At 41.8% G+C, this 14092-nt stretch overlaps 1 protein-coding gene across 1 annotated transcript in view; it reads left to right on the forward strand.

Annotated features, from left to right (window-relative positions):
* Positions 1-14092, forward strand: part of znf385d (zinc finger protein 385D) — a 47680-nt gene that overhangs the window by 12491 nt on the left and 21097 nt on the right. Inside the window, exon 3 of the mRNA XM_064945577.1 lies at positions 13836-13943. Coding sequence (XP_064801649.1) covers positions 13836-13943 — 108 coding nt within the window. The remainder of the gene's footprint in view (positions 1-13835; positions 13944-14092) is intronic.

Consider the following 14092-nt stretch of genomic DNA (forward strand, 5'->3'; position numbering starts at 1 on the left):
CATGTTGATATGATATCTGAGTGAGACTGACTAACAAAATCAATTGGGGCCTGTCATGCTAAACAATCTCCCCCAGACAAAAATATAAACTATAATATAAACGATAAACTATTAGCGTCCGTTGCTATATCAATGGTATGATGACCTAATGCTTAATTTTTTTTAGATCATTACAGCCTAAATGGCGTTATTTTCGGCATGCTATACAAAGAAAGTTGATTTCCACAAGACAATCGCCGTTTAAACTTGTTTTGTTTAACCAATAAGATGAAAACATTACTTCTAGCTACTTTTGTGTACCTTGTTAACATTTCAACATGAAATCCATGTCTTTAACATTGCCAAGTTTCTGAAATAGCAAAAAATCTTGTAATCTGCTTGACACATTAAAGTTACTTATCTTACAGATACAAAGTCAGCTAATTTCCACTCCATTCATATGCAAATTCGTTTGATTCATACACTGGCTTGTCTGGCTGTCATGTTTTCATTTTAACCTGCCTGTCCCTTATCCACACTGAAATAATATCATTTCAGTAGTCCTCTATTATGATAAAATATAGATATATATCTATCTCGCATAGTTCATTAGTACACCCTTGTGGTTGAATATATATGCAGCTATTGTTGGTCCCAGGATACAACAATGAATAATGTTGAACTAACAAATACCATCAAGGGATACCTTACAATTTATAACAACAAACACCTTGTGAAACAGCTGTGAAAACCAACCTGGCCATTTTTAAGATTTAAATATATAAATGCGATATTTTTGGGGTACAGCTGTCATTCATTTATTTTCACCACATTTTTTGGAACACTCACATGGCAGTCATAGACTGAAATACTGAATTCTGGTGTGTGGAATAGAGAGGAGGTGGGTGCTGTGTGGGTGGGAGGTTCTGCCTGTCACTTGTTCTCAACAGACATCCAGTCTCAGAAGGGGGACTTGAAGAGGGAGACTACAAAGTCCAGGCACTGAGTGTTTGCAGTGCTAGTGTTTTGAGTTAATCTGTGTATCTCACATATTATGTGCCCAGTATGATGGAGCAAGAAAACTTTCTTAACAGGTAATGACAACGGTAGCTGTAGATGTAATGAAAAGTTGTAGGGTGGCTGATAATGAAGCATACAGTATCAGGTGGATCCACGTCTGGTTGTTAGGCAGAACCCCTAGGTCCTGGAGAACAGGAGCAGAGTAAAGGGACCAGAGTAGGAGACAGAGACATAAACAAGCAAACACACAGGTTACATTTAATGTGATGGATTAGTGCAGTGTTACAAATGGAAGATGTGTAATCTTTAACCCTTTTTGAAGGTATATCCTACCTCAAGCTGGGTCCCCGCCTACTCAGAGCACAGAGAATCAGACTGATACAAACTAAATGGCTCTGTTGGTTGAGATACCTCCTGGGTATTGATAATTGATTGTCCTAAAGTCATTTGGAGAGGTAAATTAAGGAGTGACATTTTTATAAGCTTTCTCAAATGCCAAGCAAAGCTTACCATATTTTGTCTCATGGGCTTCGCCGAAGTGTAGGGCGTCGGGGCTTTCAACTGGAGAAGAAACCAAGTCATTTAACCGGATGTCGAAGCACTTGGTCCCCTTCTTGAATCTCCTCCAGTAGCTCTCCTTCTGTTTCTCCTGCACTTTGTCGATGTTCAGTCCGACCTTGATTGATAATAGAAAGAAATGCAATTATATTTCATATTATTACAAATACATTTCTTATATATCTTTTGGAGGGCCAGAAAATAAATGAACAGCGGACAATAATTTTTACCTGGTCAAAAACCACCACATCCTTCTCAGCCCGTGCCTGAAGGTGGTCCTCAAAAGCTTTCTGATCTGGTTCGACAACTTCCACCACATCAGCTGGGGTTTCTGTGATCTGAAAGGACGTTATACAAAAATATCAATAGACAAACAACACTAAGTCAATCACACATTTGAAAGATTACAGTATATGCAATTATTGTATATACAGTACAATTGCATTGTTTACTTCAGTCTGCTGCCGCTCCCGTCCGTCCGCATATCAGGCGATTGGCGAGTACTCTGTGGAGGCCTGGACGCTGCTGTTGTGTGCAAAGAGAATTACCTTCAGGTTGTCCTCTCACTGTTCCTGGTACCTGTCCAGGGACTTGCCCATGGCAGTCTTGAGGGTCTGGTTGGTCCGTTCATCCAAAACCTTAAGGAGGGGGTAGGAAAAGGATATCTATTGACAATGTAAAATATTGAAATATGTCTTATATGTTTTTTAATCAAATTTTCAAAAACAGAATATAACCAATTACATCCGTACCTTGTTTCACTCAAGATGGCCTCAGGAGAACTGTGAGTGTTGAAGATGTCCATCACCTTGGGAGGTGGCCTCGCCAGTCTTGTCCTTGATTGGCATCATAAAAAAACAAAAATCAATTTTTGGTTCCAAGCTCCCTTTTTAATAGGTTACAGAAGAGAATTTAGAATTTAAAGCAAATTCTCTTCCTTTACTGACCTTAATGGATATTGCTTCCACCCACTTGGTAAAGTGATTGGTCACCGTCAGACACTTGCGGTTGCCATTCCTGGATTTAGTGAAGGGTCCGATGAAGTCCACCCCTAACATTTTAAAGTGTTAGAGAGAAGATTACGTTATTCTTACCCGTATCTGTGTCATACATTATGCAGATTTTCATATTTGTAAGGATACTAACACACACACACACACTCACACACACACCTACATACACACAGACACATTCTATAATAAATAAAGCAACCATTACAAAACAACTTATCAGGGCAAAAATGGTATTGTTACACTTACCGATCATGGTGAAACAACTTTGATGGGCTTCAACTCTGGCGCCACAGTCTTCACCCTCTCAAACTTAACTTCTGACAGGCTAGACAAGAACTGACCTTTTAGCACAAAGTCACACTGAAACACCGTGAGCTCTCTGATATGACATTCATTGAAATCACAATCATTTCAGATATAATAGAATGTGATTGATAAACAAAAGGTTATTTCACTTGCCAAGCTGTCCACATCCTTGACAAGCCCACGCCAGAAGAAGCGTAGGTTGATTTTGGCAATCATGCGCTTCATTCTGAATTGGCCAAATGCTTTCGGTCAGCACAGCCTCCTTAATAAAAATTACCCTCCTGTGTGGCTGGCCATCCTTCTCTCGTAGGTACATGTGATTGCCTAACAAGTTGGAAGAGAAGAGTTGTTGAAATAGTGATGTCTAAGTCAATTTGCAGTGCTGTCTTTCTCTGTTTCTCTGTTTCTCTCTCCATCTCTCCCTCTCTTTCTTCCACTCTCTTCCCAACTCTCTTTCCCTCTCTCACTTTCATCCTTTCTTTAAAATGCCCCCCCCTCTGTCTGTCTGTCTGTCTGTCTATGTACGGTATATGTATATCTAGCAAAGATACACATAATTGCTCACACTGTCACACCCTGACCATAGTTTGCTTTGTATGTTTATATGTTTTGTTTGGTCAGGGTGTGATCTGAGTGGGCATTCTATGTTGTGTGTCTAGTTTGTCTGTTTCTGTGTTTGGCCTGATATGGTTCTCAATCAGAGGCAGGTGTTAGTCATTGTCTCTGATTGGGAACCATATGTAGGTAGCCTGTTTGGTGTTGGGTTTTGGTGGGTGATTGTCCTTTTTGTCCTTAGGTCTATCGTGTGCTAGTTTGCACCAGTATTAGGCTGTTTCGTTTATTGGTTTTTCATATTGATTCGTGTTTACTTCAGTTTTATTAAACATGGATGTAATAGACACGCCAAATTTTGGTCCGACTCTCTTTCACCTACAGAAAACCATGACACACACACCTATCTATTTGATTGATCCTGGTTAATTATAGCTAGATACCTCAATATGACAGACATATAACTACATGTATTGCTAGCAACATGTACAGTAGATGACCAACTAGCTAGACGGAGCATGATTGTTGACAAATGGTTATCTAACAGAAGTAAACTGCTTAACATTACCCTGAATTATGAATTTGTGAATTTCTCTGCCCCCTACAAAACGTGCTTCTCTTGTCGAGATCAGTGGTGCCTTCATAGTATTTTGCCTGGTTGGAAAGATAAATTGGTAATTTGGCCAGGATTACTATAAATTTAGTCTTCCCAGCTAATTTACCAATCTAAAAAATATTAGCTGACATGGGCAAACAAAACGGTCACTGAGTTTATCAGGAAGTGGATAGGAGAGGTTGTACTCACTGTGACTGTTCAAACCTACCCTAACCAGAAACTGTGGATAGATTGCAGCATTCGCATAAAACTGAAGGCACGAAACACTGTATTTAACCATGGCAAGGTGACGGGGAATATGGAAGAATACAAACAGAGGAGTCGTTCCCTCCGCAAGGCAATCAAACAGACAAAATGTTTGAGTCGCAATTCAACGGCTCAGACACAAGACGTAAGTGGCAGGGTTTACAGACAATCACGGACTACAAAAGGAAAACCAGCCACGTCGCGGACACCGATGTCTTGCTGCCAGACAAGCTAAACACGTTCTTTGCCCGCTTTGAGGATAACACAGTGCCACCGATGCGGCCAGCTACCAAGGAATGTGGGCTCTCCTTCTCTGTGGCTGATGTGAGTAAAACATTTAAACGTGTTAACCCTCGCAAGGCTGCCGATCCAGACGGCATCCCTAGTCACATTCTCAGAGCATGCACAGACCAGCTGGCTGGTGTGTTTACGGACATATTCAATCTCTCCCTATCCCAGTCTGCTGTCCCCACATGCTTCAAGATGGCCATGTTTATTCCTGTACCCAAGAATGCAAAGGGGTAACTGAACTAAATGATTATCGCCCCGTAGCACTCACTTCTGTCAACATGAAATTCTTTGAGACTAGTCAAGGAACATAGTATATCTTCACCTTACCTGTCACTCTAGAGTCACTTCAATTTGCATACCTCCCCAATAGGTCCACAGACGATGTAATCGCCATCACACTGCCCTATCCCATCTGGACAAGAGGAATAACTATGTAAGAATGCTGTTCATTGACTACAGCTCAGCATTCCACACCATAGGACCCTTCATTCTCATCATTAAGCTTGAGGCCCTGGGTCTCAAACCTGCCCTGTGCAATTGGGTCCTAGACTTCCTGATGGGCCGCCCCCAGGTGGTGAAGGTAGGAAACAACATCTCCACTTCGCTGATCATCAACACTGGGGCCCCACAAAGGTGCGTGCTCAGCCCCCTCCTGTACTCCCTGTTCACCCATGACTGTGTAGCCATGCACAACACAATCATCAAGTTTGCAGACTGACACAACAGTAGTAGGCTTGATTACCAACAGCAATGACACAGCCTACAGGAAGGAGATGAGGGCTCTCGGAGAGTGTGGTGTCAGGAAAATGACCTCTCACTCAACGTCAACAAAACAAAGGAGATGATCATTGACTTCAGGAAAGAGCAGAGGGAGCATCCCCCATCAACAGCAGTGGAGAAAGTGAAAAGTTTTAAGTTCCTCTGCATACACATCACTAACAAACTGAAACGGTCCACCCGCAACAATGCCTCTTCAACCTCAGGAGGCTGAAGAAATGTGGCTTGTCGCCTAAAACCCTCACAAACATTTTATGCAGAATTGAGACCGTCCTGTCGGGCTGTATCACCACCTGGTACGGCAACTGTACCACCCACAACCACAGGGCTCTCCAGAGGGTTGTGCGGTCTGCACAACGCATCACCGGGGCAAACTACCTGCCCTCCAGGACACCTATAGCACCCGATGTCACAGGAAGGCCAAAAAGATCATCAAGGACAACAACCACCCGAGCCACTGAATGTTCACCCCGCTATCATCCAGAAGGCAAGTACAGGTGCATCAAAGCTGGGACCGAGAGACTGAAAACAGCTTCTGTCTCAAGGCCATCAGACTGTTAAACAGCCATCACTAGCACAGATAGGCTGATGCTTATACACAGACTTGAAATCATTGGCCACTTTAATAAATGGAACACTAGTCACTTTCATAATGCCACTTTGATAATGTTTACATATCTTGCATTACTCATCTCATATATGTATATACTGTATTCTATACTTTCTATTGCATCTTAACCTATGTCGCTCTGACATTGCTCATCCATATATTTATACATTCTTATTCCATTCCTTACTTAGATGTGTGTGTATTAGGTTTTTGTTGTGGAATTGTAGATATTACTTGTTAGATATTGCTGCACTGTCAGAACTAGAAGCACAAGAATTTTGCTACATTCACTACAACATCTGCTAACCATGTGTATGTAACCAATACTTTTGATTTGATTTGACTGTCAGTAAGAAAAGGGAAACTGCTGCTGCACCACCAAATGTAGAAATGGTGTATTCTACTATTCTCAACAGTAAGGGGTCGGGGCTTAGGAAAGAGTTTTCCAAAATCGGTCCTGGGGCCCCCTCTGGGTGCACGTTTAGGTTTTTGTCCTAGCTCTATACAGCTGAATAAAATAACCAACTCATCATCAAGCTTGGATTATTTGAATTAGATGTATAGTACTAGTCAAGTCAAACTTTATTTGTCACATGCGCCGAATACAACAAGTGTAGAATTTACCGTGAAATGCTTACTACAAGCCCTTAACCAACAGTGCAGTTCAAGAATAAGACAATATTTACCAAGTGGGCTAAAATAAAAAGAAACACAATAAGAATAACAATAACAAGGCTACATACAGGGGGCACCAGTACCGAGTCAGTGTGCAGGGTGTACAGGCTAGTTGAGGTCATCTGTACATGTAGGTGGGGGCGAAGTGATTATGCATAGGTAACAAACAACAGCGAGTAGCAGCAATGTACAAAAGAAGGAGGGGTGTCAATGTAAATTGTCCAGTGGTGATTTTTATGAATTGATCAGCAGTCTTATGGTTTGGGGGTAGAAGCTGTTGAGGAGCCTTTTGGTCCTAGACTTGCCGTGTGGTAGCAGAGAAAACATTCTATAACTTGGGTGACTGGAGTCTCTGACAATTTTATGGGCTTTCCTCTGACACCGCCTATTATATAGGTCCTGGATGGCAGGAAGCTTGGCCCCAGTGATGTACACCTTACACACTACCCTCTGTAGCGCCTTACGGTCAGATGCCGAGCAGTTGGTCAGGATGCTCTCGATGGTGCAGCTGTAGAACCTTTTGAGGATCTGAGGACCCATGTCAAATCTTTTCAGTCTCCTGAGGGGGAAATTTTTTTGTCGTGCCCTCTTCACGACTGTCTTGATATGTTTAGACCATGATAGTTCGTTGGTGATGTGGACACCAAGGAACTTGAAACTATCGACACGCTCCACTACAGCCCTGTCAATGTAATCCATGATCAGCTATTTAGTCTTGCTCACATTGAGGGAGAGGTTGTTGTCCTGGCACCACATGGCCAGTTCTCTGACCTCATCCCTATAGGCCGTTTCCTCATTGTTGGTGATCAGGCCTACCACTGTTGTGTCATCAGCAAACTTAATAGGGCAAAAACCAAAACGTGCATACAGAGGGGCCCCAGGACCAAGTTTGGAAAACCATTGCTTAGGTGACCACCTACGTAGCTTACAGTATACCAAGGGCTGGCCCTGGTTCAAGCAGTGTAGGCATGTGTGTAAAACCCTTGAATTCATTGATATTAAAGTGTTCACCATTATTATATTCTGTGTTTGCAGGTAAGCCATGCATTTCTCTATTTCAAGGCATTGATTGGGAAAAGAGGGATTCAATAGCAATGTAGGTTTTTCTTTCATTACATTTCTTTCAGCATGAATATTGGCCTTGTTTGATATTCATGGGGAATATTATGAGAAGATAAATTGTTTCATCTTAGATTTCATTGAGCCATGTCACGAGAGAATAACTCCCCTCGATCCAGTGGGGTGTTGCCAGAGAGGTTTGATATATTGATAGAATAGAAATTGGGTTATGAAGGAAATTAGCAAAACACTACCGAAGCACATCAACTTGATATATGGTACACCAATGAATTGTGATGTATATGCGAAATATATTGTATCGCTGTAGATGCATTCAATTAAGTTGATTTGTTGGGGGGGGGGGGGGTGTAGTTAAATAACGTTTTTAAGCTTTGTTTCATAATGTTCAAGGCTACCTTTTTTAAGGTGTTTAGTTAGGGGTTTTATATCATGTCATGCGTGACAGGTCTATGATAAAGACAATTTGATGGAGCTCAGATGTGCTTTGTTCTGAGGCAAGGGGTGGGTGGGGCAGGGGCTAAGGGGTTAAGGTGTTACATTTTCATCTGAGCAGGTCGGGGGACAGTGTGAGGCAGCCAGGTGGCTCTGGGGAGCAGAGGAGACACCCTAGTTGAATATTTCATCCTGACGGATCTTGATGGTGGTGAGAGGGGTCAGCGGTGAAGACCGATGGGAAAGTGCTCAAGTACCGCTCCTTCTGGAGAAAATACAATCTGAGACAAGAAGCAGAAAGCCAAGGTATAGATACGTGGAACGAGAGGCGCAACGGAGAAAAAGAGCAGAGAGAGAGGGGGTGGGAGAAAGGATGGGTTATAAGGAGAGGTTGGAGAAATAGAGAGGGAGAGAGAGAATTATCATTATGCTTGCTCTGTGTTCATCAAAAGTAGTCCATTCAGGTTCTCTCTCTTTCTCTCGCTCTCTACTTACATTTGAATCATTTAACACTCTTATTTAGCGTTACTGACAGTAAGTGCCTGTATGAAGGGGAACAACAGCATAAAACGTACATCCTTTTATAGAATCCAACACCTCTTAAAACCCCTTAAAAAGCAGTAATATGCACAGGAGCAATATGCATAATGAACCCCCACCCCAGCCTTCTGTGCGGCATATTGAATGAGAAGCCCAATTGAAGAGCTCAACAGTGCCACTGCCCCTTTGCATAGTAATTATAGACACACACACACAAATTCCACTGAGATCCACTAGACCTATTTTCCTCTACACATGATGAAGAAACACACTTGAATCATTTTCAATTTGAGATGCTTCAACCCTAAGGAGGAGAGATAAACAAGTGCAACAATAGAAAGAAAACAGTCTGTTCCCTGGGGCTTTTGAGCCAAGTTAACACTTTGAAGAAGATCAAATTGATCTGCACTAACGGAATAATATTGCTATTAGAATATTAAATTGAATCAAGATTCTATGAGTTTCATTCTACTCACGGTCACTGTGAATGTTCCTATCCCGTGACCCACTCAGGTACACTATGGGGAAATTCCTTCTCATCTCTCTCTCTCTCTCTTCTCCCTATCTCTCCTCCTGTTGCAAACAAATCCATACTACACCAAACATATTCACTTCTCACAGTACATGATTACGAAAAAGTACTCAAAGTTGAACAGTTGTACTAAGACAGAGGGGGAAAATGGATCGACCTTTCTCTACCTCTGTCTTTCAGCATCTTCAGGGGATAAATCCACTAGTCTGTGCGCTCAGTTTACAGCAGACTCTCTTCTCTTCACCCCCCAGACCTCATTGCTTCCTCTCTTCCCTTCTCAACCTCCTCTCATGTGATAAGGGTGTGCGTTTTTATTAACACCTGGGAAGCTTGTTGTTTCTCATAAGTTACGAGCGTCCCCTGCATTTGACTGGCAAATGTTTTGGTGTGGCAACAATCTATAGCGTCATGGCTGATGATAACTAACTGACTGGCCTAGGCAGCGAGGTAATTGGGAAACGCATAGGACGGAGGATTACTTTTGACAGGTCATTCATCCCACTTTAGTTAATGGTAAGCGTGCCTGGCGGCCGTGAATGGAACATTCAGACCTCGCGGTTGGGGCTGGCTCAGTTTGTTGACCAGTCATTCTCCCTCTCTCTCTCATTCTCATTCTCTCTCTCTCTCTGGTGCCGTCACATTACTGCAGTGGTGGAATCCTAAACAGTAGACTACGAGGACACATAAAGCATAAGTATGTTATTGGGCAGCATTTGAGCTGCTGGCCACAGTATTTTACTAAATGTATAAGAAGACAAAATACTACTATTTTGAAAATAATTATGACAATATGCAAAAAGGCTGATCTATGGATTCATTTGACCTAATGTTTTATTCAGTGATATATGGGCATATAGAAAATATAATGTTGATAAATTAACAAACATAGTGCTCAGTGTTTTGTTTGTCCAGTTTATCACAGTTAGGAAGGGAACGTCACCCACACACACACTGCCACTGCGTCTCATCACTGTCTAGTCTTGTTGCATTATCTCCTGCTCTGAGTGAACCGGTCTCATGGCCGACGCGCTGAGCTGTCTGACAGACAGGCTGCTGTCGGCTGTCGGATAGTATCCATTAAACGGCCTGGTTATTTCTCTATCGTCAGGGGCGATGGGCCCCTGACATCTCCCCAGCACATCAGCATGAATCACAGAGAGAATAAAATAGGGAAAACTACATGTACGTGGGCTTTGATAACAGGCGTGTGACTTAGCATAAAGATGTGCGTGTGGTTGGGGAGATATCTCAATTGAAGCCGGCTCCCAGCAGGAGGTTCTCTGTGGAGTATGTGGCGCAGTGGGTGGCTGATGGGAGAGTATGGTGGAGGAATAAAGTGTCGCTTGGAATCCAGCTGTGCTAGCTAAGGCCCTGTTCACACTCAAGTGTGAACTGATTTACAACACGTGTTTAAACGGTTGTGATACAACAGAGTTTTTCCAAAATAATTACACAAGTGTTGTAGAGATACCGCAAAAAAAATGTTTTGCAGACAAGCTCTATCAGGTTGTATCACCATTGTGTCAAATACGTTGTACATCAGTTGTACAACCGGAGTGTGTACGGGGCCTTAGACCACAGCTTTGTGGTGGAGGACTGTGTCATGGACAGATTTTATACATTAGATCTAGAAGAGAGTTCTGTGAACGTTATGTGATGAGGCTATGTGAACACACACTGAATATACACCGAAACACACCAAGGTTACTTGTGTGAAGTGCTTCCCTAGTAACTGTGGTGTATTGTGTGTTTATTATTCTAAGTCTACATAGCCCTGTCCCAACATTAATTTGACACTGATTGTGATGGTATTTCTGACACTCGAGCCCAGTGCGTGTTTTAAGTCGAAGGTCATCCTTTTTTTCGTGGCACAGATGTTTCTCACACTCGATACGTTTCCAGCCCTCCATATTAGCCTATTTCCCAGCAGGCTGTAGCTAATGTATCGGTACTGAAGCTCTCCCTGCCAGGGACCAGTGCCAGATTCATGTCATCTTCTCTCCAAAACTTGGGTGAGATTTACAATGGAAGAATGTTGCGTAACACACGTTTCGTCAATTCACCCACAGTATAGCACTACTCACGAACTTGTGTCGACATTTTATGATTGTGTTAATCCAGTTATGTTCTTGTAGAATGTTCCCTTTTAACAGTATAGTTATAGCCCTATAGATCTAGATCTATGGACAGGTGGGTTATTTAGCAATAAACCGATGTGTGCGTAACTGTGGAGCACAACAGGCAGGGTTGGCTTAAAATCAAAGGATTGTTGACATGTCAATGATATTTCCTCTCCAAATCTTTATTGGAAACATAAATACATTAGCACAATGAGCACTTATTCTCAAATACATTGTTACTGTAGTTGGTTGGCTAGCTAGCAAATGTTTGTCACATTAGCATAGACGTGACAAGAGTCAAAAACACCTCAAAACCAAGTTACCAATAACAAGATGCAACAAGCTGAAACGATCCACCTATGATTCCCCACATGGCAGCTTCTTGTCATTGTTGCTATAGCGATTTGACGGTCTGGAATCAAAACAACACACAGACTTCTGCTGTGGACGCTCCTGCATTGTTTTGTGACATTGTCATCTAACCCGTCTATATACACTACTGTTCAAAAGTTTGAGGTCACTGAGAAATGTGCTTGTTTTTGAAAGAAAAGCAATGTTTTTGTCCATTTAAAATAGCATCAAATTGATCAGAAATACAGTGTAGACATTGTTAATGTTGTAAATGACTATTGTAGCTGGAAACGATATCAACATTGGCGTACAGAGGCCCATTATCAGCAATCATCACTCCTGTGTTCCAATGGCACATTCTGTTAGCTAATCCAAATTTAGTTCCTCTGTCCAGTGTATGTGTTCTTTTGCCCATCTTAATCTTTTCTATTTATTGGCCAGTCTGTGATATGGCTTTTTCTTTGCAACTCTGCATAGAAGGCCAGCATTCCGGAGTCGCCTCTTCACTGTTGACATTGAGACTGGTGTTTTGCGGGTACTATTTAATGAAGCTGCCAGTTGAGGATTTGTGAGGCGTCTGTTTCTCAAACTAGACACTCTAATGTACTCTAACTAGACACTCTAATGTACTCGTGCTCTTGCTCAGTTGTGCACCAGAGGCCTCCCACTCCTTTTTCTATTCTGGTTAGAGCCATTTTGCTCTGTTCTGTGAAGGGAGTAGTACACAGCGTTGTACGAGATCTTTAGTTTCTTGGCAATTTCTCGATTGACGAGTTTCAGAAGAAAGTTCTTTGTTTCTGGCCATTTTGAGCCTGTAATCGAACCCACAAATGCTGATGCTCCAGATACTCAACTAGTCTAAGGAAGGCCAGTTTTATTGCTTCTTTAAGCAGAACAACACTTTTCAGCTTTGCTAACATAATTGCAAAAGGGTTTTCTAATGATCAATTAGCCAACATTAACAATGTCTACACTGTATTTTTGATCAATTTGATGTTATTTTAATGGACAAAAAAAACTGCTTTTCTTTCAAAAACAAGGACATTTCTAAGTGACCCCAAACTTTTGAACGGTAGTGTATATCTGACCTCTTTTTTTTACACGGATATATTCAAAGCCATTGCTACCCTGCCTGATTACTGTCATTTTAATTCAAAATTCAAGGTTTCAATCCAATTTTAACCCAATTAATTTGAGTTTACTGATCTAATGCACATTAAAAAAAATATGTATGAAGTGTTTTATGTATTTGGTATAGAAAGCCAACAGCAGGTAGCTCCCCTAATCCAGCTCTAACAATGGAACTGTTCTCTGTTAGATGGCTGTTCACTCCTTTAAGCTCGGTCATTAGACAGATTGAGGTGTAAACAATATCAAACGGAGAGAAAGAGGGTGCAGCAACACATGATAAAGGAAGTAAATGCTTCAACAGAAGTATCTTCTACACCTTCTTCCTGCCCTAAACTTACAGAATTTGATCGATAGACTTTTGTTTTGGGGTACAGCACGACGTTGTTTGAATTGATCATGCATTGTTGGCTGATGACTATTGAACTTGATTTGAACAATGAAAGACCAAAGAGAGAGTGAACAATTACATTTTATTGTGTCTACTGACTAAGATTAATGTGCAATATGTCTGTGTCTGAGTTGGAAGACAGCTGCTGTAGCTAATATTAAACGTCTAACCCCCGAAGAAGCTCTAAAGCAGGGCTCATCAACTATATTCAGCCGCCGGCCAATCTTTTCTTGAGCGGATGGTCAGGGGGCCGGAACATAATTACAAATCATTTGTAGACTGCAAATTGACTGCAAGAAGCCAAAACATATATAATATTTGACTAAAACAGAATCATTTCAAACATACGATCACATATATCTCTCTACTATGGAACAAATTTCCAAAATTAAAATCACTTGTAGCTGATTTGCTGGTGTTTTTACAGTCTTTTGTGTCCAGCAATAGAAAAATAAATAATAATAAAAATAAATATCACCTGCCGCAAGTTAGGGAACCCTGTTCTAAAGCAAATCATTTTCTCTTTCCGCCACACCAAGGGATGTAAGGTGGTTGATTTAGTGGTCCGCTCTAACACTGTATCTCACTTAGATTCTATCCTCTCCCCCCCCCCCCCAGATGGACCCAGTTCAGAAGGCTGTTATGCATCACACGTTTGGAGTTCCTCCCTTGACGAAGAGAAGACACGTCTCATGCAGCGTGTGCCAACTGAGATTCAACTCACAGGTGAGTGAGCTTCTGGAGATCACACGGGGTACCAAATGCCCTCGATGAATCCTGTGTTGTGTTGAGTCGTACTGACCTGAATAACAAAGCACGACGGTCCACTCCTACATGTTCGACCCATATTTACAGGATCGCAGAAGATGTTGATG

The sequence above is a fragment of the Oncorhynchus masou genome, chromosome 29 (genome assembly GCF_036934945.1).
Source record: "Oncorhynchus masou masou isolate Uvic2021 chromosome 29, UVic_Omas_1.1, whole genome shotgun sequence".
Lineage (NCBI taxonomy): Eukaryota > Metazoa > Chordata > Actinopteri > Salmoniformes > Salmonidae > Oncorhynchus > Oncorhynchus masou.